General features: G+C 37.6%; 5 protein-coding genes across 9 annotated transcripts; 3 read left to right on the forward strand and 2 right to left on the reverse strand.

Moving 5' to 3' along the window:
* The first annotated feature begins 4,664 nt into the window (after positions 1–4,664).
* Positions 4,665–6,401, forward strand: LOC119077066 (zinc finger protein OZF-like). The gene has a single exon (XM_037184204.1). It carries the CDS (start codon positions 4,730–4,732, stop codon positions 6,236–6,238), a length of 1,509 nt encoding a protein of 502 aa, XP_037040099.1. The 5' UTR covers positions 4,665–4,729; the 3' UTR covers positions 6,239–6,401.
* Positions 6,402–7,664: 1,263 nt separating this feature from the next.
* LOC119077068 (zinc finger protein 2 homolog) lies at positions 7,665–10,328 on the reverse strand. The gene is made up of 8 exons (XM_037184210.1): positions 10,118–10,328; positions 9,873–10,042; positions 9,279–9,815; positions 9,097–9,180; positions 8,900–9,030; positions 8,596–8,833; positions 8,125–8,184; positions 7,665–8,064 (listed from the first exon to the last, which is right to left on the reverse strand). The coding sequence occupies exons 1-8, from the start codon at positions 10,244–10,246 to the stop codon at positions 7,890–7,892; spliced, it is 1,524 nt and encodes a 507-aa protein (XP_037040105.1). The 5' UTR covers positions 10,247–10,328; the 3' UTR covers positions 7,665–7,889.
* Positions 10,329–12,148: 1,820 nt separating this feature from the next.
* On the forward strand, positions 12,149–13,830 carry LOC119077069 (hsc70-interacting protein 1-like). The gene is made up of 3 exons (XM_037184211.1): positions 12,149–12,311; positions 12,438–12,613; positions 12,676–13,830. The coding sequence occupies exons 2-3, from the start codon at positions 12,450–12,452 to the stop codon at positions 13,670–13,672; spliced, it is 1,161 nt and encodes a 386-aa protein (XP_037040106.1). The 5' UTR covers positions 12,149–12,311; positions 12,438–12,449; the 3' UTR covers positions 13,673–13,830.
* Positions 13,831–14,678: 848 nt separating this feature from the next.
* Positions 14,679–21,419, forward strand: LOC119077067 (anoctamin-10). Of its 5 annotated transcripts, XR_005087742.1 has the most exons (14): positions 14,683–15,069; positions 17,842–17,912; positions 17,973–18,315; positions 18,381–18,642; positions 18,726–18,809; positions 18,875–18,989; positions 19,124–19,233; positions 19,304–19,355; positions 19,427–19,914; positions 19,988–20,077; positions 20,135–20,502; positions 20,613–20,921; positions 21,029–21,119; positions 21,204–21,356. XR_005087742.1 is itself a non-coding variant. In XM_037184206.1 (13 exons), exons 2-13 carry the CDS (start codon positions 17,894–17,896, stop codon positions 21,282–21,284), a joined length of 2,187 nt encoding a protein of 728 aa, XP_037040101.1. In that variant the 5' UTR covers positions 14,679–15,078; positions 17,842–17,893; the 3' UTR covers positions 21,285–21,419. The 5 variants fall into 5 exon arrangements, 4 of the variants coding, with proteins under 4 accessions (XP_037040101.1, XP_037040100.1, XP_037040104.1 ...); XM_037184206.1 differs by lacking the exon at positions 21,029–21,119 and having other exon boundaries at positions 14,679–15,078; positions 20,613–20,787; positions 21,204–21,419; XM_037184205.1 differs by lacking the exon at positions 21,029–21,119 and having other exon boundaries at positions 14,679–15,069; positions 20,613–20,787; positions 21,204–21,419.
* On the reverse strand, positions 21,302–22,600 carry LOC119077070 (D-erythronate dehydrogenase-like). Its single transcript, XM_037184212.1, has 2 exons — positions 21,848–22,600; positions 21,302–21,792 (listed from the first exon to the last, which is right to left on the reverse strand). The coding sequence occupies exons 1-2, from the start codon at positions 22,413–22,415 to the stop codon at positions 21,401–21,403; spliced, it is 960 nt and encodes a 319-aa protein (XP_037040107.1). The 5' UTR covers positions 22,416–22,600; the 3' UTR covers positions 21,302–21,400.
* Between the last annotated feature and the right edge of the window lie 1,062 nt (positions 22,601–23,662).

The raw sequence follows: 23,662 nt of genomic DNA on the forward strand, positions 1-23,662 counted from the left end.
ACTCATAACCACTTTCGTTTGTATGAGTGAACCAGATGAAAATCAGCTAGAGCAAACTTAGGCTGTAAGTTGATTGCCCTTTCCTGTAACAAATCATACATAGAAAGAAATCTGTGTACAATTTGTACATGACGGCGATTGTTCCAAGGCTTGTTCAAGAAAGCAAGTAAGTGATCTTTTCTTTTACATAATTGATGAATAGTGAGTAACTCACTAAGATAGAAATTGTGAGAGCGGGACAGTGCGAACCAACCATAGTCGGTCAAGGTGTTTAGAGTCCAAATCCAAATTTGTATTGCTTCTATTAAGAGTCATTGCTAAGGTTCGGCGATCCGGGCTAGCTATAGCTCGCTGGATTCGTCTTTCAATTCTAGACAATACGTATATTTTCCTTTTTTATTAATTGTGTACTCTTGGTGTAAATTGGTAAAATGCAGGCAAATGTCATAGGGTAGGGAAAACACTTTTTTAGTATTAACTCGAGGTAGACGATTTTTTAAAAGTTGAAATGTTGTGCGAGTGTGCTCCTCTAAAAGACCTATCATTAGAGTATATAGGCACGAATCGGTACCACTGTACGTTCGAAAGTAAACAATGAAAGTATGGTCGATTTTTGCACAGTACTGCTGGCCTGCAACAGAACGTTTCCGTGAAACCGACTATGGGGTGTTGTAGCTGGACACACTCACTATCATCCCACGTAAACTAAACCTCAGAAAAATTGTGTTGCAGGCCAGGAAGTTGCACGAAGTAAAAAGTTGCCCAAATTTAACCAATTTTTTCATAATTTCGAGTTCAACGAACGACGTTAAAGTCTGATTGTGATAAAAAATTATCCTAAAGTTATGCTATTTGCATTTAGTGATCATATCATGAGTCCAGGAACGAACAATGCCATTATTCTATACTCACTAGAGTGGTTTTTTTCCGTATGTCTGAAAATTTCAATTTCAAACCGCTAACTAGCTTATTCCAAATTTTTTTTTTTTATTTTTGGAATCATTTTAGTGGTCCGGAAAAATCATCAAAGTTTGTATGGGAATATATGAGGAAAAAAAATTTTCCATACAAACTTTGGTGATTTTTCTTGTTTTCAAATTGATTCAAGTTTTGGCGATATCACTCTTAATGGACTAATTACAAGATCGTTCGATGTCCCAGAAGTTAGGTCAAGAAAATTCTCAACTTTGAAAAAATCTTGATATCTCGAGAAAAGCTTACTCCTGTTTTCTACTGTTAATAAGGATGGAATTTCCTGTAAGTTGATATATCAACACTTTTGTTATGGGCACCGCCAATACCCTCTCTAGCAACCAAACTACTTTTATTAAGGTGGTGAATGAATCAAGTAGCCTTTGGAATTTAGTCAGTTAGTCAAAATGTAGAATAGTGTTTGTAGAATACAAAGAAATAATGTGTGAATTTGACACAGAGAGCCGCGAGTTTGTTTGCTAGAGAGAGTATTGGAACCGCTATCTTGACATATCAAGATTTTGGTTATGGACATGGTTAGGCTATCTTGATATATCACCATTCTTGCCATGGGCAACTCTATCTTGATGAATTCCCTATGGGTGAACAAATCGGTTTTTCCATAAATTTCGTAAAAGTATGAATTTCTTGTGGAAATCCCACCTATTAGAATCTTAGTGAGAATCCAATTAGAATGAATTGGAATGGTTCAAATTGCAGCTTTTAAAGTGAGATATAAAATCAAGCATAAATTTTTCAGATATTCTGTTTACACTTTAGTTCTACAGAATAATAATCTACATCAATTAAAAATAAATTATTTTTACCGCACACGGTCTAATCACGTGTCTACGAAATCACGTGACTACCTAACAGATTGCTTTTGACTCTTTTGACTAATACAATATAATTCGGATCTTTCAAAATGTTTTTCTATAGCGGTGCCCACAGCGAAAATATATCCTGATAGCGATGTCTGTAGCCTAAATTTTGATAATACCAACATAGTGATGCAAATAGCCAAAATCTTGATGCATCAAGATAGCGATGGTGGAAAAATTTCGATTGGAAATCGAAAAAAAATTAACAGAAAGTCCTCAGAATAAAAATTTTGATTGGAAAACAAAGAAAGTTTTGATTGGAAAGAGAAGAAAGAAAGAACGGAAAGGCCAAAGTAGAAAAAATTCGTTTGGAAATCGAAGATTTTGTCTATGTTTGCTAAAATGAGCTTCATTTGTTTGAACAATAAATGGTTGAAATTTAAAAAAGCCCTGCCGGGACTTCGCTCGACTAAAGCAAAAGGCCCTTCGGGTATTTTAGTGAACCTCGGTGACCTTTCTGCATCTCCGCACCCATGCGATTGGCTTATTTAGCAACACAACTATATCTGCAACTAAGCTTGAAGCCTACACTTTACAATGATACCAAACATGCGAGATATTATTGCCAAATGGTACGTAAAGGAATTTTGCAACGTAAAAAGCTTGAAAAATATTATATCATGCAGCACGATTTAAGGGAGAATTGCTGGAATGAGAAAACAGTCAAACACAAAGACGCGAAGGATTTTTTTTTTATTTTTTTTTTTTTATTTTAGAAAATAGCTGAATGAATAACGTAAAATTAGTTAATAAAGAAAAAGTAAATAACAAAAGAAAATTAGCAAATAAAAGGAATTTATGATAGCCCTGGATGCGTGGATCCAGCTGATGCTTATTGCAACGACATTGAGACAATTTGTTCCGCAATAAATTCATTCGATTCGTTGACATTGATGTCGACCACTTTATACTGTTTTGTTTTTGGCGGTGGTAAGGTGATTTTCGCAATCGTTTCATTCGCTGATGTGATGTTGACGTCACAAATATTTGCTTCCGTTGTATTGTTGATTTGTAACAAGGAGCACAATGCTTTGACATCCGGTCGATGATTCGACGTGGTAAACAGTCGCACTGCTTGCGCATTCATAATCAGTTTATTATCAACTGAAGCCAAAAAGTCAGTCAGTTTCTTTGTTTCCTGCTCGGCATTTTCACGGTCGCTGATTTCTGTAGCAGATATGATTAGCACGTCAACCTTACACGTGCGATTTTCTTGAAGAAACAAGCGAAGCTTTTCAATTGCTGGCCCAATCTTAGTTGCTCCTCCACTCTTCAAATTAAATTTGCTGAGATCGGTGATTTGTACACCATTAAGAGCGGTTTGCTCTCCGAAAGTAATTAATTGCACAAATCCATACCATCTGTTCACTTTTGGTTCGACCAATGGCAAAATTTCTTTCACTAACCGTTCTCCTGCAGCCAACGAATAATCGAGAACCACTATTAAGTCAGCAACGTAGGCACCATTGACAGACGCATTTCGCGCTACAATGTGTTCGTTTTCATTAATCGAATATACGTGAAACTCATTTTCATTTTGGTTGATCTACATTGCTGCCTTGAACTCTGCAAATTGTTTATGTACCGCCCAATTTCCAGCTTACAGTTTATTTGAAATGTTTGGATTAGTTGGAATAGTTTAATATTTAGTTCGAGCAAAATGAAAATTATTGCATTAAGTATGAACAAGATGCTTGCTGAACAATAAATTGTTAAAGTTTCAGAAGTGCGTTATCGCTACAAAAATGCAGAGACAAGAGCACAAGAGAACAATGTCTAAAAACGACTCGCAAACACACATATATGATATAAGGGCGTCGATTCTCATGCGTTCGTAACTTGGCATAAGTACTTTTAAAATTTTGTAGACTGTTTTGGTCAGAGCTAGAAGTACCTCAATTCGCGACAATTTTCACGTCAACAACCTGATTTTTCTCCGATGAAATACATTTTTACAATATCGTTAAAAACCACGATCAGAATTTTCAAGAGAGGCCTCCCCGATGCGGAAGTCATTTTTTTATAAATAAAGAATTGGCACACTTCTAATAGTGGACCTGCTTAGGCTAAAAAAAGGGCTTAATCGTGCATCTTAGAAAATCGTTGTAACGATGATTGTAGGTTGTTCCATATCAATTCCTGATTCTGATGTGGGGCCAAGACGGCAGCTCAATGGTTCTTAAAAAAAGGGACATAACGGCCGCTCACCAGAGAACCATTGAGCTGCCGTCTTGGCCCCACATCAGTTTAGAATCAGAAATCGATACGGAACAATCTACAATCATCGTTATAACGATTTTCTAAGACGCACGATTTTTTGCCTAAGCAACCCACTATTAGAGGTAGACAGTTGATTCTTCGCACAATAGATCATTGTCAATGTCGTTTGAGATGTCAAATGAGCTGTCATTTTCACAAAGCTAACCACAATGTTACAAAAATTTATATAGATCTTTCATTGTTTGAGGTTAGCTTTGTGAAATTGACAACTCATTTGACACCATTTTGAGAGAAGAAACCGTTATTTGACACTGATCTATACCTCTATGATTCAAAAGATTTAGTTTACATGAAAAGTAGTATCAAGTAACTACAATGAACTTGACGTATCTGTAGTGGACGGTATATTTTAGGCAATTTCGCGAGTTGTAGTCCGAACCCCGAACGAAGTGGTACATATGTACCTGGGTCGTACATTCATTGGATTTTTTGTTCTGTACGAGTTCAACACTGAAACACTGTTCAAATAATGAAAATCGCTAGAGTCACGGATGTCACTCATGTCAACATCATATTCTAAAATGTAAACAAACAAACATTTGTTTGGAGTTGTTGCTATTTTCAAAAAAAAGTGATATTTTTCACGTTATTTTTCAATGAATTCCACACCTACTTCGGTTAGTATCGAGTCGAGTGAAAAGGTCGCTTTCGTCTATAGAACAGGAACATTAAACTATACCTATGTATGCAGTCATTGCAACTGTTTATTCACTAACATTACGGATATTTTGGACCACATCGAGACTCACTTCACCAGCCTCGACCAGGACCATATTAACACCGATAACGAGCCGTACCGTGATAAAGATCTAGTGAAAGCGACACCATCAGCAGCAAATTACATCGACCATCATTCCAACGGTTTGAGTTACAAATGTAAATTGTGTGGTGAAAGCCAAGAGTCGCAGGACGATTTGAATCATCATTGCTTGACAAAACATTCCGGCGACAATCAGTGTAGATTCTGTGCGATTTCTTTTGATACGACGTCGAAGCTATTACCCCACCTAATTGATGCACATATGAACGTAACGCAGTTGATCTGTTGCATTTGTTCAGAAAATTTTGTTTGCAAGACTAGTTTTTATGGACATGTTCAAAACCATGGTGTAAGCGACACGTCTATCATCTCAGACATCATCTCGAAATGTGAAAATTTTAAGGAAGTCTGCGTGGAACTGGAAGTTGAAGAGTGTAGTGACATGTTGCAGTGCGACATTTGTGGATCGACGTTTGATACGAAACATAAATTGAGTTTACACATGAAGGATACACACGCTACCAAGCACACTGCTGTGAAAAGGGGCATGTATATGTGTATCCAATGCAACCGGAACATCCAAGGGAAATTTTTATTCTACGCCCATCAATACGAACATCTAATGGGCGGTTTCGACGATGCAGATGATGTTACGTTGATCGACAAATTGAAAACATTTCTTAACGCCAACATTCTGTACGATACACTTGCTCCGGACAAAGCTTTCGGTTGTAAAATTTGCTCCCACTTATCGGTGAAACGGAGGAAAAACATTGAGACGCACATACTGCAAGAGCACGTTTATCGCCTGCAATTCAAAAAACGATCGGAAAAGAAATTTCCCTGCGAGTACTGTGGCCAAAAGTTCACTCTTTCACACAATATGCTTGTTCATAAACGGATTCACACGATGGAACGACCCTACACTTGCCTGATATGCAATAAATCCTTTTCGCATTCGAGCTACATGAAATATCATGAGAGGGTCCACAGCGGTCTTAAAACCTTTCAATGTTCAACCTGCGGTATGTCGTTCAAATCCAAAACCAAATTGAATCAGCACAACAAAATCCATTCGAGTGAAACGACCAAGTGTCCCATTTGCAGCAAAGAATTCAAAGAACATCGGCTGAATGTGCACATCAAGCATGTCCATCAAAACGAGCATCGCCCGTACAAGTGCAATGTGTGTGAGCAGGCATTCAAAACGGCAAAAACACTGAAAACTCATACGTATAGGCATAGCGGAGAGAAGAAATATCAATGTCGATTTCATTGCGACGAACGATTTACTTCCACAGCTGGACGTCGGGGTCATGAACGGAGCAAGCATGAAACGCATTAGCGCTCTTTGTAATAAACATTTATTTCTTTTTACAAAATAAATAATTGGAACGACACAAAATCAGAATGCGAAATGGAATTTACTTAAATCCTTAGACGTTGGCGTTGGCAAAGTTGTCGGTATGTTGGTAAATTTAAATAACAAAAGGCTTTCGGATAGGATCAATAGAAATCAAGACATAGCTCATTTGTACATTGTTTCATACATTTTTGCCGAAGCATGTTCCAGGATATACAGATTTTTGATGACAAAAATCCCTATGTGAGGGATTCTGCTGAAAATCAGCCTACAAAGTCGGACGTATTTTTTTCTTAAGCTTAAGACGAATCTACACATGGCTAAATTGTTGCCTACATTTCGGAGCAAAATAATTATTATTTTTATTATAATTTTGAACTCGCATGCCTTTTCGAAAAAGTACGACCATCGTTTGGTGTTAAAATGTGTTAGTTTTCAGCAAACATTAAAATGTTTGTGGTGATGTTACCTAACTCCGAGAAATATGTGTCAATTTTCGTGAAATATTGAGTTTTCTGGAACTGAGGTTACATCACCACAAACATCTAAATTTTCACTGAAAGCTAAAACATTTTAACACCAAACGATGGTTGTACTTTTTCGTAAAAGGATGCTAGTCCAAAATTATTATCAAAATAATAATAATTTTGCCCCGAAATGTAGGCAACAATTTAGCCATGTGTAGATTTGTCTTAAGCTTTAGCAAATTTTGATATGTACTTGTCAGGCTCGATGTCCAAAATTTGTTTTAAAGTTCATGGGTGACCACACCACACCAATGGAGGGTGATGCAGGGCCTATTTTCGATCATTTAAATTCTCGAAATTATCGAAAAATTCTCTAAATTCTACAAAAATGATCGAAATTCTCAAATTTACGTTTGGAGAATTTTGATAATTTTTCGACAATTTCGACAATTTTTTGATAATTTCGACAATTTAAATTATCGAAAATAGGCCCTAGGGTGATGTGTGATCACATGGTTTTTTTTTGTGGAAAGCTGAGGTCATGTAGTTGCGGGACAACGTGGTTTGTGGTGGTATACAGAGAAAAATCATTTTGTAAAAATTTAAAAAAAATGTCCAAATTTGATGAAATTTTGGGAAGAACAGGTGTATAACTTGAAGTAAATCCTAACCACAGCGCTCACACAGTGTCCAACTTTCCTACTGGGTCCCAAGTTTTGGAAATTCGTCCTATTCATATTCGAGACTACGAGTTTCGGTTGTCCAGATTAAAACGAACCTCCCCCTTGGAATCTCTTAAACTAGGAAAATATAGGAAATTTCACAGACATTTTACCAGAGTGATATTTCACTTGAAAATAGAATGAAGAAAAAGAATGACGTACTAGAAAAAATTGTGACACCTCTACAGGCCAACCGAGGTTCCCCATTCGAACCATTGATTTTTCATAACATAATCTTCTTGAGATAACATAAGTGCAATTGACTCAAAATAAACCGAAAAGTTACTGTTATTGAGAAAGGAAAATTGTCCTACTTGTCCTACCATAAGACACCATGAAATTTTGAGTGGGAAATCTGAGACCATTTCGGTGACATTTAACCGACGATCGACCGAAAGAATATGAAAAGAATGATCCGCTACCTTAAACTTTGCCTGACGTCAACTACCATAAATTCGATGAATCTGGCACCTTAATGTAAGTAGAAAACGGATCTATGGATTGACAGTCGATTGAGGAATCATGATATCCAATGTCGCTATCAATTGGCAAAGGTTTATTTGATGTTGGTGGTTCGGCTCTCGGTGGTTCAATGTTCGTTGATGGAGTCTTATTTGAGCTGAAAAGCAAGAAATCGTTTTATTTAAAGAAGACGATAAAAAATATGTCTGAGCATTACATTGTTGTGTTGTGCTGTTTCGAATGTCGTACCAGTGCCGATGACTGGTTGAATCTTGTTCTGCAAGAAAATGATTCGAATGAAATCCAAAATGTGAGACACAGAGACATTCTGTTGAGAAACAGCCTACCGAAATCGAACACATTTTACAGTGGACTTTTTTTTACAGTAAAGGGCAATCAAATTCACTCAAACAAACAAAAGTGGCTATGCATGCTTTAACGATTTTACCACTACCACGCGTGTGTACTTTGTATAAAATCCGTATAAACAAACACTCATAACCAGTCTTCTTTGTATGAGTGAGTCAGCTGAAGCAAACTTAGGCCGAAATTTGATTGCCTGCATGTGTCCCGAAAATAGTCCTTGGCTTCTACGACCTTTCTAGGAACTCATAAAAATGTATACCGATTTCGGTAAGTTTTCTTCTTCTTCGAAAGAAGCCTTAAAAACTCCGCTGTCACAGTTTACCCGCAAATTTGGCAGACGAAGGGCTTCTCCCCACTATGAATTCGATAATGGCAAGTGAGATTCGAACTGTTTGAAAATTTCTTCCCGCATTCGGTGCAATGGTGTCGTTTTTCACCTACGTGAACGGTGCGAAAATGAACATTCAAATAGGACGTCTTGTAAAACGTTTTTCCACACTCTAGGCACTTGTGCTTTTTTTCGCCGGTATGCGTTCCAGCATGACTATTCAACTCCGAAGCTAGAGAATTCGGGATTTCGTAATTTTGCAATTGACAATGTACATATGTTGAAACGGATCCCATACCTGATTTGAAAGCACGATCACACTGCGTACAGGGGAAATCCCTTGAATCGGAATGTATTCGTTGATGTGCTTTGAGGTTGCTAGACGTTGTGAAAAGTTTCGAACATTTTTCGCATTGATAAGGTCGTTCCCTGCAAAATCGGAAATTTTCTTCTTATAGACTCGGAACAACATTTCACTTATTTGTCAATACAAACCCGCTGTGCACCCTCATGTGTAAGGCTAAATTTCCTGGCTGTGAAAACTTTAAATTACAACAGGTGCATTTGAATGGCCGCTCGCTGTGAAGTGAACGAACACAGAATTATTCAAAAATGTACGGAGTGTGAACTGATCAACATGTTGCCTACGAATGATTTGCATCATGTACGTTACGTACCCGCTATGTGTCCGAACGTGCGATTCCATGTAGCCATACGCAAAAGTCTTTCCACAAATTAGACATTGTGTCGGATCGGTCAGTTTCTTTGTCTTTCGTTGCTCCGCTTTACCACTCTTTCGTTTGCTTTTCTTTTCGCTTAAAAATTTGTCCAAATCGGCACGTGACACCAGACTCTTCTGTTTCTTCCGTTTCGATGGCCTGGATACAGTCGGTTCGGAAATTTTTTCACTTTCATTACTAGACGCTACTTTCACGTCCTCGGACGACGGAGCAATGGTGTAATCAACCTGCGACAAATTTAATGTTTCGTCCATGTCGTCCTGATGAATGTATGATGGGACCGTTGTGATTGGAATGACATCTTGTTCGATGTGCGACTGTAACATGACTGCTTCTTCGGTATTTGATTCGCCAAATATTTCACACATTGCATTCATAGCAGCGTAGATTTCCTCGTCCTTCACTTGGGTGGAATTGTCGTTGTTCGGAATGGAAACGAGCTTCACGTAGTTGTCTTTGCTAATGTTGCTGTTGCTGTGAAATGGAATCGGAATGAATAAACCTGAAATTGTTTCCTATCGGTATGCTTACACTGCATTCTTTTCGGGTTTCTCACTGTTGTCCATCACATCCAAACCAAGACACTCCCTCAATCGCATATCAGAATTCTCACATTGTTGCTTCAATTGATAGGCTACCTCCAGACGGTACATGCAATTGTTACAGATGGATGATGGCAATTCGTCATCGTCGTCGGTGATCTAAAATTCCAAATGAAGGAGAAACTTTTTTGGTAACGTGGGAAACAGTGACGGAAGTCTATTTAGAATTTTGACCTTAACATTGGTGCAACTAACAATCATATCCAGCGGACTGATTGCATATTCGTTGCTGTATATGGACAATAGAATGCCTTCCTCCAAGCAAACGCGACAAATTTTATTTATATCGAACACACGCTCCATTACAGCAAATAAATCGAATAAAAATTTCAAAACATTGGACCGAGAATTCTTCCACAACACAATGCTATTCTTGTGTTGTTTTTGTTTGCCTGTCTAACAGATTTGACAGTTGTCATGAACGGTGTGAGCGGTGAGCCAAGGATATTAAATTCATACAAGGTAGTAGATGCAGTCGATTTTCGACTATAGAATCGACAAATTTTTTGTCTGGTCAGGGCCTTAATTCTCAAACGTTCATAACTTTAAGCATTCGTTACTTGACAGTTCTTTTGGGGGTTTATACAAGGTTGTGAACTTTTAGGAGGTCTCTCAGATACAGATACGCGGTTGAAGCATACAAAATTTGACATTTTCATACACTTTCGTAGAAGATGGATTCTGTTTTGTGTGTCCCCGCGTATCTAATAAAATTGCGGTCTGCGTGACCTCCCCAACAGTCTATATCTTTGGTTTTATACACACAACTGTCAAGTTACGGAATATTTGGAGTTACGAAAGTACGAGAATTGACACCCTGAGCACATACAGAGTTCGTTCGACGCAAGAACAACTAAAAATCCGCATGCGTGGTATGGTTGTATTATTTTTGCACTTTGATATAGACGATTATGACGAGAAAATGTTTCGAAGTGGAAATTGATTTGAACAAAGAATGAGAGCTGTCAAAACACTTTACAAAATAATTTCTTCTTCAATTGACACTTCCCGCAAGTACAAATTATTTTATGTAGGTGCTTTGACAGCTCCCGCAAGTTCTTTGTTTTCTTCAAAATATTTCACGTCATTGTTTTGACAACTCAAATTAATATCCTTGGAAGAGACTTATGAACCAATCTAAATACCCACGCCTTTAATTAGACTGGTCAAAACCGTACTTGAAGAAATTATAGACTCATTCAAAATTTCGTAAAATTTAAGGCTCCGAACAGCTCGACCTGAAACCTGAAGCTTAGACTGAACTGAAATTAAATTAACAAATTTTACTTGACCTGAATTTACTTGAAACCTGAAGTTCAGGTCAGATTTCATGTATCTAAGATTTTTTAGGTATACCTGAAATCCGACCTGATTTACCTCCACTTTTACTGATTTTCAGATTTAAAGTAATTTCAGTCATATCAGTTCAGATCTTAGAGTAATTATACCTAGAGAGGTATTTCGTACGATAGAATGTGGTCCCGACATCAGTTTGTATAAGATTCACATTTCGTACAATTTTACGTAGAGCTTTTACTAACACATGTAGGCGTTGACAATTTTGATAGTTGTCAGTTTTGTATTTTCTAAATCGCGTACCTCTATTTTGAAATTTTGTTTGAAATCATTCGCAATAATAATAATTAAATATGGTGCAAATGTGATTCATTACGGGATGCCAAGGTAAAGGAATCAAGGGCAATGCCTGTTCATTTTTCCGGTGATTTTATGCGCTTAATAAAAAAATTGCGCGATTTGCATGTTTGTTGATTTGTAGTTTTCCTTCAAGAGACCGATTGCCCAACTAATTTGCTGCATAAAACAACACGGGTCAATTTCTATTATTTTCGTTGTGTTAAACCTGTTAAACACAATGTGTTTGTTGATATCAGTTCATATCAGTGGTATGTAAAAGGTTCACGTTTTAAAAAGAATCCTTCTCGCATGCACATTTAAATTTTTTGCGTTAATTTGCCCACCAATTTAGTAGGGAAAAACTTACACTATCAAATATTACGTATTTCATGTCGGGACCACAAATTTTACGTAATTCTGTTCGTAATTTCCTCTCTAGGTATAATTACTCTAAGGTTCAGATTCAAATTTTCGCCGGTTGACCTTGATAACGTCTCTGACAATAATTGCCCCTCACACCTTCATCGCTGCAAACTATTCGTAGAGCCAACTTCAGACGACAATTTCATTGTTTTGCTTTAATTTTTTCGGTGTGACACTTACAATCTCAGTCGAACATTCGAGGCCACACCGCCGGTATAAATAATAAAGATATTGTATTCACTGTGCATATTTTGCTAATATAAGCGAGTCATTTTTACGCAAATAATCGCAGTCGTTTTGCATCACAAATGTAAGTTCCGAAATAAATATTATTCTACGCAGCACAAGATACCGATGTCGTAGAAGGTGTTGGTATCTCGTAACTTTTGTTATCGCACCGTCTTAATTCGGCTCGTATATGTTTTGCATTTAATAGATTCGTACGAAAATGGCGTGTCCGATTAATGAAGAGGAACTGAAAAAATTGAAAGTTTTCGTCGATGTGTGTTCTGCAAATCCAGTGCTTCTAAATCTGCCGCAATTGAGTTTTTTCAAAGCATTCATTGAGAAGATGGGTGGTAGAGTACCAAGTGACAGTTCATTTAGTCCACCGTAAGTTTTACGAAAAAAAACGCTTTCCGTTACTCAGCCATTCATCTAATTGTACATTCCAGGCCGCCACAACCACAACCTCAACCCGCTGCAGCTGAGGCAGATTCCGAGCCAGACTCATTTTCCGAATCTGAAGAAAAAATTGAAAGTGAACCAGAGTCCGATATCGATATTGATCGTGAGGGATGTGTCGAACCAGACACCGTAAACGATACACAAAAAATGGGTGACGTAGCGAAAACGCCGACTGAAGAGGAACAGGATCAGGCGAGCGACATTCGGGCAAAGGCTAATAGCGCCTATTCCCAACAAAATTTCGATGAAGCCATTTCATTATACACCGATGCCATACAACTGAATCCAACGAACGCCTTGTTCTACGCAAAACGGGGTCAAGCATTTCTAAAACTGAGCCGACCGAACGCTTGCATCAAAGATTGTAACCGAGCATTGGAATTGAATTGTGACTCTGCAGCTGCCTACAAATTCCGTGGACGTGCAAATCGATTGCTGGGCAATTGGGAAGATTCAGCTAAGGATTTGCGGCAGGCGTGCAAAATCGACTTTGATGAAGAAGCCGACGAATGGTTGCGCGAAGTAACGCCCAATGCTAAGAAAATTGAAGTCCATCGCGTCAAACAGGAGCGTAGAAAGGCCGAAAAAGAACTGCGCGAACGACAAGAACGTGTGAAGAGAGCCCAGAAGGCCAACGAGAAAGCCAAAGCCAAAGCTAGCAAGCAAGCGAAGAAGGAACCATCCGGAATGGGTGGAATGGGAGGAATGCCATTTTCGAATCCGGAAATATTGGAAGCTTTCAAAGATCCTGAAGTCTCTGCAGCCTTCCAAGACATCATGACCAATCCCGGCAACATAATGAAATACCAAAACAATCCAAAAGTCATGAAGTTGGTTACATTGGTAGGACAATCAATGGGAGGAATGGGCGGAATGGGAGGTATGGGTGGAATGGGCGGAATGGGTGGAATGCCGAATTTCGGTGGTGATGCTACTGGTGGTCCTAAACGCTCAACAGATTTTCAAGATGACGGATTGGATTAAGTGACGTACTAACACAATACTTTGCAGGCATTTCTTCGCAATTTGAAAATAATTTTAATTTTTTTACATTAGCATTTTTCGGTTGAAAAACACACATAATACAAATTGGAATATGATATAAATGGAAAATATGAAAATGATAGTTTCTAACGCCCACAGACCGTTGTTTTCAATTTAAAATAAAAAACTTATTGAGCACAAAGACAACAGGCGGCGAGATGTTGAAGAACAGGAGTAAAGCAACACTTTCTCTCATTTCTTCAGCAAAATGTAAGGTGGATATTTTGCACCAACAACTAACATTACCACGAGCTAAGTTTAACATCAAAAGATTGTCAAGGTAAGACTACGTGCAAATTCTGAAGTATCTATTGCATTTCGTACATCATAAGAATCTAAGAAAAAAGTCATAACCTCCCATTGGAACAAAACAAATCCGACAACATCTAACACAATCTTAATAAGTGGAGTAGATTCAACAAGAGATTAGTTTTGAAGTTTTTTTTTTAAATCTACTCTCGAGTCTACTCTATCTTATTGAGATGCTGGCTTAACATAAGACTAATTATGTGAAATACCAGATTATGTTTACTTAGCCTTGTGGTTGTATGATGACAATAAAGAAGAGTTAAACATTTACCTTTACACAATGGCCCGAGGGGTCACCGACTTCCAGGATTATCTGGGAGTTTTCAAGGATAATTTTGAAATAAATACCCCCTCGCAATGGTCATTGGTCAAGCAGGTTTTTGTATTAACTGAGGAGAGTTATGCACCAACCGTCACAAAAAGACATTTCCCAAATAAAAAAATTTCGGTTCTTTCCTCAACTATATTCGGTAAACTATTTGGATGTTCATGTTAAAAAAAAAGAAACGAAATGCATTACGAAACGGAACGTTATTATTGTGAAGATGCAACACACATCATCGAAACAAAGCGTAACAGCCGTTTAATGACGTTGAGTTCAAAACTCGCACTGTTATTACCGATTGTACACACACATTTCCTCTATTTTACATCGGCAGAATCATAGAAAAAATAGCAAACAAAAAATTAAAATTTTTGTTTTTAAAATAGCAGAGAAATTATACAAAGTGCTCTCGTTCGGAATAAAATCGACTAACAAAAATAGCTACTTCAGTTGAGTGTCAAATGGGACGTGGATAACATCTCGCTTACACACAAAATAAAAAGACGAAATTTTATTTTGCTTCATCGAAAGTGTGTAGTTCAAATGCAATTTATCAATCCCAGCCAGTGATTTCAAATTATATTTAATGTTCGATTTAAATCAAATCGATGTGGTAATCAGACAAGCCGCATAAACCTTTCAATATAATTGTTTATCATCGTGTCCACAGTTTATCACAATCAAAATACTAATTAGGATACAGGTGAGGCAGGTAGCCGTCGCTTGATAATTTCTTGAAAGTGTGATAGATGATCGCGTGTGTGTGCTTTCGGATGCATATAGTAAATTGACTGCTCTACTCTCTAATTAATTAACCGGAATATTTGTTCGTTTACTGCCAAAAATAACATTCTAATTGATAGAAGTAAAAACAAATGCAAAACGACTATGCGATATTCACGTGGAATATATTTATACGAACGAAAACCATTCGTCGTCGCGTAGAAAATAAAATTATTGAGAAAATGAATCGTCGTCGACGACAATCTTTTAATAACATCATCCCGATTAGATTTTTCTATAGAAGATTGAATGCGTGTGTACAATGATGGGATAATGAGTCGACTTTTAGGTTCATTTATTTCAAGATACGTGGATTGGATATGGATAAATTGTGTATGAATTCATATTGTGCTTATGTTGCTTTAGCCGTAAAGCGGTTTTCTAAGTAAATATTTACACAATTGTCGATGGATTAACCACTGCTTTTATTCGAATATTGTGATATGGGAGAACAATGAAATTCAGATTAAAATTTCATGTGATGAAAAGTTTAATTGAAAAAATTGAATTTCAAATTTATTTGGTTTATTTTATTGTTCGAATTAGCACTTCATTTAACGGCTATTTTACATAAATTTTAATTAAAATTTAATTTAAGCACCGAAAGAATGTACAAAATTGTAACATCACTATAGACCGTAAAGCTGTTATCGAAATAAGTAAAATTTGAGTTCGATCGAGTGATGATATCAGTTCAGGCCGACGATTTTTATGCAACAATGAGCTTTGTGAAACGAGTCCCTTAAGATTGCGTCAAATTCCACCTAAGTTCTCGCTATACGTTCTTGATAATGACAGAGTGTGTATTGGTTGCGGGATCAGTTCTCACATTTACTAATCGGTTGCGGGATCAGTATTCAAATTTTCTTAAGTTTTAAGTATGTTGTGCGAAAAGAAATTAGCGGAAAACAACCACCATCGGTAAATTTTCCATAGAACATCTGCAATTTGCAGGTGAAGTGAGCTTTGTGAGCTTTTGAATAAATTTATACGTCAGAGAGGATTTTTAGGTCTTTTTTCTTAAAAAAAGAACCTATTGTGGACACTTCATCTGTCCGTCCGTCCGTCCATGTGTCTGTGTCACAAACTATAATTATGGCGATTACAGCCAAATACGTGACACTTAGAATTGCAATGCTACTATGATCAAATCAACACCAGGCAAATCATTATTATTTGTTATCTGGTAACCGATCGATCATAGCAGACATTACGATTTGAAAATTTGGTAGTTTTTGGTAGTTGGACTACCAAAATAATTATCAGCGAAGATGTTAACTGTTCGAGAGATGAGCACCGACTGATGAAATTAGGCGGCCTGCTGGTCTACTTATAAATCGAGTATTTGGTAGTTGACTACCAAGCTATTACGGAGGTTGTAGAGATGTTTACTGTTTGAGAGCTGCAAAGCGACTGACGAAATTAGTCGGCTAGCTTGCCTATTTATAATTCGAAAATTTGGTAGTTGAATACCAAACAAAGTGGTAGTTGAATGAATACCAAGCTGATAGTAAACAGAAATTGAAAAAGAAAAGAAAAAAGACCTCACCAGGCTTCAGCCGGTCTATTCTTGTTTCTCCTTTGTTACGATCTGTGATTTTTTCTATTTTGCGATTTAGTATGGAAATGAAAACTAAAATTGAGATATCTTTGCTGTTTTAAGTGGTTTTTCATATTTTCTTGGACCAAAATGTTTTAAAGTGTGTTTCGAATCGATTGACATTAACAAAATAATAAAATAGAAAAAAATAAATATTTGCACACAATCTGTTAATGCCAATCGATTCCAAACATTTTGGTCCAAAAAAATATAAAAAACCACTTAAAGCAGCAAAGATATCTCAATTTTAGTTTTCATTTCCATACTGCATCACAAAATAGAAAAACTGACAGATAGCAACAAAGGAGAAAAAAGCTCTCTCTGACGTATAAATTTATACGACTAATGGCGTGGATTAAGTGTGTATGAGACTATAGAGGGAGTTTTTCAATCATGAAGCTGGTAAAAGCTCTTTAAGATCAACACAATCAATGCGTTTTCTTAGGATCAACACAAACGCATTGAGTTTTTGATAGGAGGTACATCCACGACCCCTTCCCTCTTTTTTTATTTATTTTTTCATGCTTCGGGGCCGAAAGTGACGGCAATTTTTGAGCTTTTCTCGAGTTTTCGGCACTTTGCATGAAAACTCGCATGTGTATTGCTTTGGCTTTGGCTCACTCTGTTCGGCCTACAACTCACGAAATTGCCTAAAATCAATCTTGCAAATCAGGTACACAAATGACTATTTATTCCTTTCAACTTGCGCTGTATTTTTTGTCGTATGCATCGTAGATATACGGACTTGCGTCACACAATCAATGTAGGACCAACTCAAAACATTTCATATAGAAACAGTAAACATTTCAAAACAGTGTTCGTTCGAAATTCGATAAAGTTTTGAATTGCACCAATAAAAGCATTAAATTTATCAACGCCGATAGTGTGAGTTACATTCAAACAAATCGAAAAAAATTTGTAATTGAAATAATTTGTCCATTTGGTGTAGCAAAGCAGGAACCGAGTGAAGCTTTTTAAAAATTGTTGTGTATCTAGGTTAACCGGGCACTATTTTTAATTGCATCTAAATTTGATGAATAAAATGTCGTTTGATATCAATCGACTCTAATTCGACAATAATTTTTTGAACAGGTCATTAGCACCAAAAGGATATTCCTGATAAAATCGACTACACAACAATAAAATGAGCGAAAAAAGACGAGGTGAATCAAATATCAATTGTGTATTATATCAAAACACATAAGACTTTTTATAACATTCAGATTCCGTGGATTCACTTCCCCTACCACTAATTACAAAATCACAAAAGGATGTCGACAACATCCACAACCCGCGTTTACGCCAACGAAATATTCAAATCAAAACTATGGAAAGTATGGACCGAGCAGAAACAGAAGATGACGACGAATCGTTGTCTAAGCGACGGGTTAATTTTGAAGAAAATACAGACGAAGACATAGACTCATCAGCATTTGAAACGTACCTAGTCATTAAGTTTGCTAACAATGTGAACAGTAAATCACTTCGTTGGATTGTGGATAAGATTCGCGGTAAGAAGAATTATGGCGGAGCTGAGCTGCTGATACGAAAAGAACCGAACAGCGAGTACGGATAAGAATGATTAAATTTCGATCAGATTCCAATAATAATTTCAATTCCATTTTTGGTAGTACAAGCCAAGGACTGGTTCTTCACCTATCGGCAACAAGTACCAAATTTTTTCAAATGGCCGATGAGTTGGAAATTATGAAGAAGAGTAGAAGCGGAGTCATGAAAAATTTCAATGTCAGCAGCTTGGACGACTTCTTTGTGGACGGTAGTATGGACGTAGAAAATATTTTGACTTCTGCTGATAAGCAAATTATTGTGAAACATGCACTCGACAGCATTAAAGCTAGTGAACACGAAAAATCTCTACCTGGATCTGAACATGTGAGTGTAAACATTGATTAACACCTGACAATGTAACAAAGATTTTCCATGAGTTTGGCGGTGATGTTAATCTCTCACATTAGGTCAATTTTTACCATGGACAGTCTATCATTTCTGCATGCTTGGAAGATGGCATTGTGGAAAGTGTGTATCCATTACAAAATAAGGTACAAATTTTCATCGCTTTTATCGAGTATAAATCGGATAATGAAAGCGGCTCTGTTTCTCACAGGAATTTCTGAAAAAATTCGGTCCCGAATGGTACCTGAGTTCGCTGAAGAAGCAGCCAGTGGAAAAGATTCGAGAGTATTTTGGCGAAAGTGTGGGAATTTATTTCTGTTTTGTGGGTAAGCCTTGAGTTTACTCTATCGCATCGATAAAGGTGACCCATTTCACCCTATACACCTCGACTTTAAGCGAAAAGATTTTTACTGACAATAATTTCATTAAATCCTCTCCAGTTTACGTTTCATATTTTCAGAATATTACACTGTGGCTCTGGTCGTACCCGCCATTCTAGGAATAGTTCAGTATTTTACCTGCAGGAGCATCGTTCCATTTTTCTGTATATTTTATGTGATCTGGATGACTGTAAGTGAAGAAAACAGGACAATTTAATCACTGTGCAACTCAGTCTTCTGATCATTTTTCTTTTGAATAGATTTTCCTTGAAGTATGGAAACGTAAATGCTCTGCTCTGGCCTATCGCTGGGGTACGAATTTACTTTTAAGATTTGAGAAATTTTTATTTCATTTCGTTTTTGGTATCTTTTCCTAACTAAAGGTACCATAACCATGACGAATTTAGATCAGCCCCGTGTCGGCTTCTACGGCACAATTGGTAAAGATCCAATCACTGGCAAAATGCAACCTCAGTATCCCATATGGAAGACGTATGTCATCATGTACTGCGTATCCATTCCATTGTGCCTCATCTGTATGATACCTGCGGCTCTACTGGCAGTGTCGCAATTCTGGCTCGAAGGCAAAGTCACCGATTTGGTTGGTCCTGACTCATGGTTAACGTATCTGCCATCAATTTTCGAGGCCATTTGTGTGGCAATTTTTTCTGGAAAATTTGAGGCTCTGGCTAATTGGTTAACGGATCGTGAGAATCACAGGACTCAGGCGCAATACGAAAGGCATCGAGTGGTGAAACTAATTGCACTCGAATTTGTAAATAACTTTTTGTCATTGTTTTACATTGCGTTCTGGTTGCGAGACGTTAACATGGTGAGGTCTCAATTGATGACGCAGCTTATCGTATTTCAAGTAAGTTCTTGAGATTTTGTTGTTTTGTTGTTACCACTTCTGATTCGGAAAATTGATTGACTAATTCATGCAGATAGTGCAGAAAATGCAGGGTAGCTTATATCCCATTGCCATGTCAAGACTGTTAGTTTTGAAGGACTCGGTACTCAGCAGCTGGTATCAGGTAAATATTTCTGGATTCTCAAATAAACACAAATTAAGAACATGAAAATATCTGCAGCCACAAGAGCATCAACTAGTGGATCTAAATATCAGCGAGCTACCCAGAAACGATCCTCGTATTAAACAAAATAAATACGAGAGCACTCTACTCGAATATAACAGCACGTATGAGGACTACCTGGAAATGTACATTCAATTCGGTTACGTTGTTCTGTTCGCTTCGGTGGCACCATTGGCTGCTCTAACTGCACTAGTAAATAATATCATCGAAATTCGGTTGGACGCATTCAAATTATGCAAAATGTACAAACGACCATTGGCAAAACGAGCTAAGAATACCGGAGCCTGGCTGCTGGCATTCGAAACATTACTAGTCATGTCAATTATCACCAACTGTGGCTTGTTATATCTGCAGCCGGAAGTGAGGTAAAGCAAAACAAATTTTTTAGACTAGAGGTCAACACGGACGAAAACGAATTCACTCCCATAACACCCTCTGTAATCTAATATCTCTGCCTTAATTTGACGTCACTTAGCTATCTGGCCCCGAATTCACTGCCACAAGATGTCCTAATGGCCTTTGTCGTCGGTGAACATATTTTGCTTGGTGTTGCCTGGGCTATAAACAAAGCGATTCCCGATCGACCATGGTGGGTTCGTGTTGCATTGGCCAAAGCTGATTACGAATCGCGCCAAGCAATGAAGAGAGAGGTTAAAATTTACAATTAAATTTCGTTTTGTGTGAGAGATGTGCTACATACAGATATAGGGAGAGAGAGAGAGAGAGAGAGTTGTTGCTTGAAATTTGGATTGGCTTTCCGTTGTAGAACTAAAATAAGAGAACGGTAATTTTGCTTGTGTTTTAATTTACTTCCTAAGTGACGACTGACTAAATAACCTCCATACAAATCACTCACAACACTCCTCGGGACCGTGTGGTTTGTCAATGAAGGTCGTTTAAAAAGCGAACCATTACATTTTATCATTGATGGATGCAGTTGCCTGCCTGTGCTCTCTCACCGCAACATGCTAATTTTAACGATGTAAATATTGCAACATCTTCATTAAGGTCTCGCTTAAAAATTGGTTTAATTTTGCTGACGAAATGTTTCCCATTGAATTTTCAGAGTGCACAGCTCACCAGACAAATATTGTATCGCCGTTTTTACAGTGTCCACGGAAGTCATCATCGCCATAAAAATTGTTAAAATTCAAAAATGTTCAGTTCGACTTTCGACTTTCGTTTATTTCAAGCTAGGAACGCAAACATGACCGAACCGATTGTTTTTTTTGCGAATAAAAATGTTCGTTTAACAGCACGACTTTAGGCCTGCAACAGAAAATTTTTATAATCTCGAACTATGTCCTCAAAGCAAACATCTTTCTTATATCCCAGTTCGAGCGCCGGACCATTATCGACAGCCGTCGCCCAGCTCTTCAGTATGGGAATCAATTTCTCATCATTTTCCTCTTTTAAGTATTTTAACAAATTGTCTCCACCAACACTCGCCAGCGCATCCATCATTTCCTGTATTGAAACACCGATACCAGGCAAATTAATCTGACGAATATGTGATGGTAGAGCATCAGATGGAATGGTAAGTGTATGTAGAAGATTACAGACCAGGGTGCGTGGAGAGCATAACCACGAAACAAGCGAACGTTCGACTATGGGAATGATACATGCAAGGCCACTAAAGGGTTCTCGAATCATTCCTGAGAGATAAAATTAGATAAATGCTCGGCAAATTGTGGTGAGTAATAAAAGAACCAGAAAGAAACGACGAAGCTGCTGCTGTCGGTTCGCCTGGACGCACAACAATGCTTGGCAGGCGGAGAATGAAGCCATCGATAAACTTTCGACGTGTGTAGTCGTTTATCAACGTTTCACAGACAATTTTCTCCGCTCCATATGATGATTGTGGCGTCGGTATGACACCATTGTGTACTACATCTGGAATTGGACGGCCGTAAACGGCCATTGAAGAAGTATATATGACTCGAACTCCGGGACATGTTTTCCGGAGCGCTTCCAGCAGATTCATTGTGGCATAAACATTTCCTTGCATGCCAAGCTCAAAGTCTGCTTCCGAGCCAGATGACATAATGCCATGGAGCACATACACGGCGTTCAAATCTTTTGTTACGATGGACGGTAAACATGTAGCGTCACTGAGATCGGCTGTTACTGTTTTAGCATTTTGTGGATATTTTACGTTTCCTGGTATCTTGGGTTGTACTATACCAGCAAGTGTGACCGTATATTGTGAGTCGTTCAGAAGTGCGGAAGCGATCAGTTGACCAATAAATCCTCCAGCTCCAGTGATAAGAATATGCATTTTACAGACAGAGTTTGGTGGGTGATGAAGTGCAGGTATTTACTGGCTTTGATAAATTTATGATTCTGTTGTTCCACTGATAAGTTTTCGAATTGTACACAAAAATATTCGACGACTTAGCTCAAGAAATAAATTTCAAAATACTTCTGTTCACAACAAGGTACCACTTCAAATTGAAACTCTGTGATGAGATATTTTCGTAAAAATGTAAATAACTTGCTTGATAAAACCTGTTACTTAACACAACAGAAGATTAGATTATAAGGTGGATCGTATGCCAAAGTTTGCTAGGTTTTTATTCGAGTATTTTAGTAGGTCTGGCTCAAAACTGTAGAACAAAGAAAATCTCACAAATTTCAGACTTATGCCCTTTAAATGAGTTTTACATGAGTTTTTTGATGCTTATGAGCTATTTTTGATTAGATACAAAACAGATAAGTTATGAAGACGTTCGAGAAATTTCGGAAATGACATTCGTAATGAAGACCAAGGATCGCAAGTAAATTACACTCGAGTAAATTTTTCTAAGGCGTGGAACAGGTCAGGCATCCATTGATCTGAATCATAAATTAGATTTGACTTGATCTGATCTGACCTGAATTTTTTAAGTTCAAAACTCACCTGATCTGACCTAATTTGATTCTGAATTCATCAGAACTGATTGGATCTGAACTTCAGATTCTGAAGTGACATGCACTGACAAATAAGTTTCGAAAAACTCAGCTGTTGCGGGTAACTTTGTCTCCAGGTAATGTACAATAGCTGCCACAGCTGTAGCGCCCCACACAAAAAATACAGCTGCGGCAGATAATGTAGATTACCTGGAGACAAAGTTACCTGCGACAGGTGAGTTTTTCGAAACTTTTTTGTCTTAGCTCATACCAAAACGAATACGAATTGGTAAAACCGGGAGAGGAGACACAAAAATATTCGTTCAAAATTTTCCATAACAAAAATCTGGAAAATCCATCAACTTTATTCGCTCCACATAATTCCACCTCTTCGTTATACGACTTCAGATCATTTTTATGCGTCTCTCACAATTTCCTGTCGTTAATACAGAAACAAACGTCTATCAGCACAAAAAAAAACTCGTCCCATTCACTAGCCTCAAATCTAATCTTTCGTAACTGTTGACGACACACACGTCATGAATGAATGAGAATGTTCCTCATTAATTGACTTATTAACAGCGATTATTTTGTATGGACTTACGATAGGATTTGTTGCCCACAAATTGTAGGATT

This window comes from Bradysia coprophila, unplaced genomic scaffold, assembly GCF_014529535.1.
Source record: "Bradysia coprophila strain Holo2 unplaced genomic scaffold, BU_Bcop_v1 contig_232, whole genome shotgun sequence".
Lineage (NCBI taxonomy): Eukaryota > Metazoa > Arthropoda > Insecta > Diptera > Sciaridae > Bradysia > Bradysia coprophila.

Bases quoted from the DNA above. Each gene is read 5' to 3' on its own strand.
- LOC119077069 (XM_037184211.1), top strand. From the start codon at position 12,450: ATGGCGTGTCCGATTAATGAAGAGGAACTGAAAAAATTGAAAGTTTTC. The intron at 12,614-12,675 runs GTAAGTTTTACG...TGTACATTCCAG, and splicing joins GACAGTTCATTTAGTCCACC to GCCGCCACAACCACAACCTC.
- LOC119077066 (XM_037184204.1), top strand. From the start codon at position 4,730: ATGAATTCCACACCTACTTCGGTTAGTATCGAGTCGAGTGAAAAGGTC.
- LOC119077067 (XM_037184206.1), top strand. The intron at 18,990-19,123 runs GTAAGCCTTGAG...TCATATTTTCAG, and splicing joins AATTTATTTCTGTTTTGTGG to AATATTACACTGTGGCTCTG. The intron at 20,503-20,612 runs GTAAAGCAAAAC...GACGTCACTTAG, and splicing joins TATCTGCAGCCGGAAGTGAG to CTATCTGGCCCCGAATTCAC.
- LOC119077068 (XM_037184210.1), bottom strand. From the start codon at position 10,246: ATGGAGCGTGTGTTCGATATAAATAAAATTTGTCGCGTTTGCTTGGAG. The intron at 10,043-10,117 runs GTCAAAATTCTA...TTGGAATTTTAG, and splicing joins TTAGTTGCACCAATGTTAAG to ATCACCGACGACGATGACGA. The intron at 8,065-8,124 runs GTAATGCTCAGA...CTTGCTTTTCAG, and splicing joins AAACAGCACAACACAACAAT to CTCAAATAAGACTCCATCAA.
- LOC119077070 (XM_037184212.1), bottom strand. From the start codon at position 22,415: ATGCATATTCTTATCACTGGAGCTGGAGGATTTATTGGTCAACTGATC. The intron at 21,793-21,847 runs GTTCTTTTATTA...TTTATCTCTCAG, and splicing joins AGCTTCGTCGTTTCTTTCTG to GAATGATTCGAGAACCCTTT.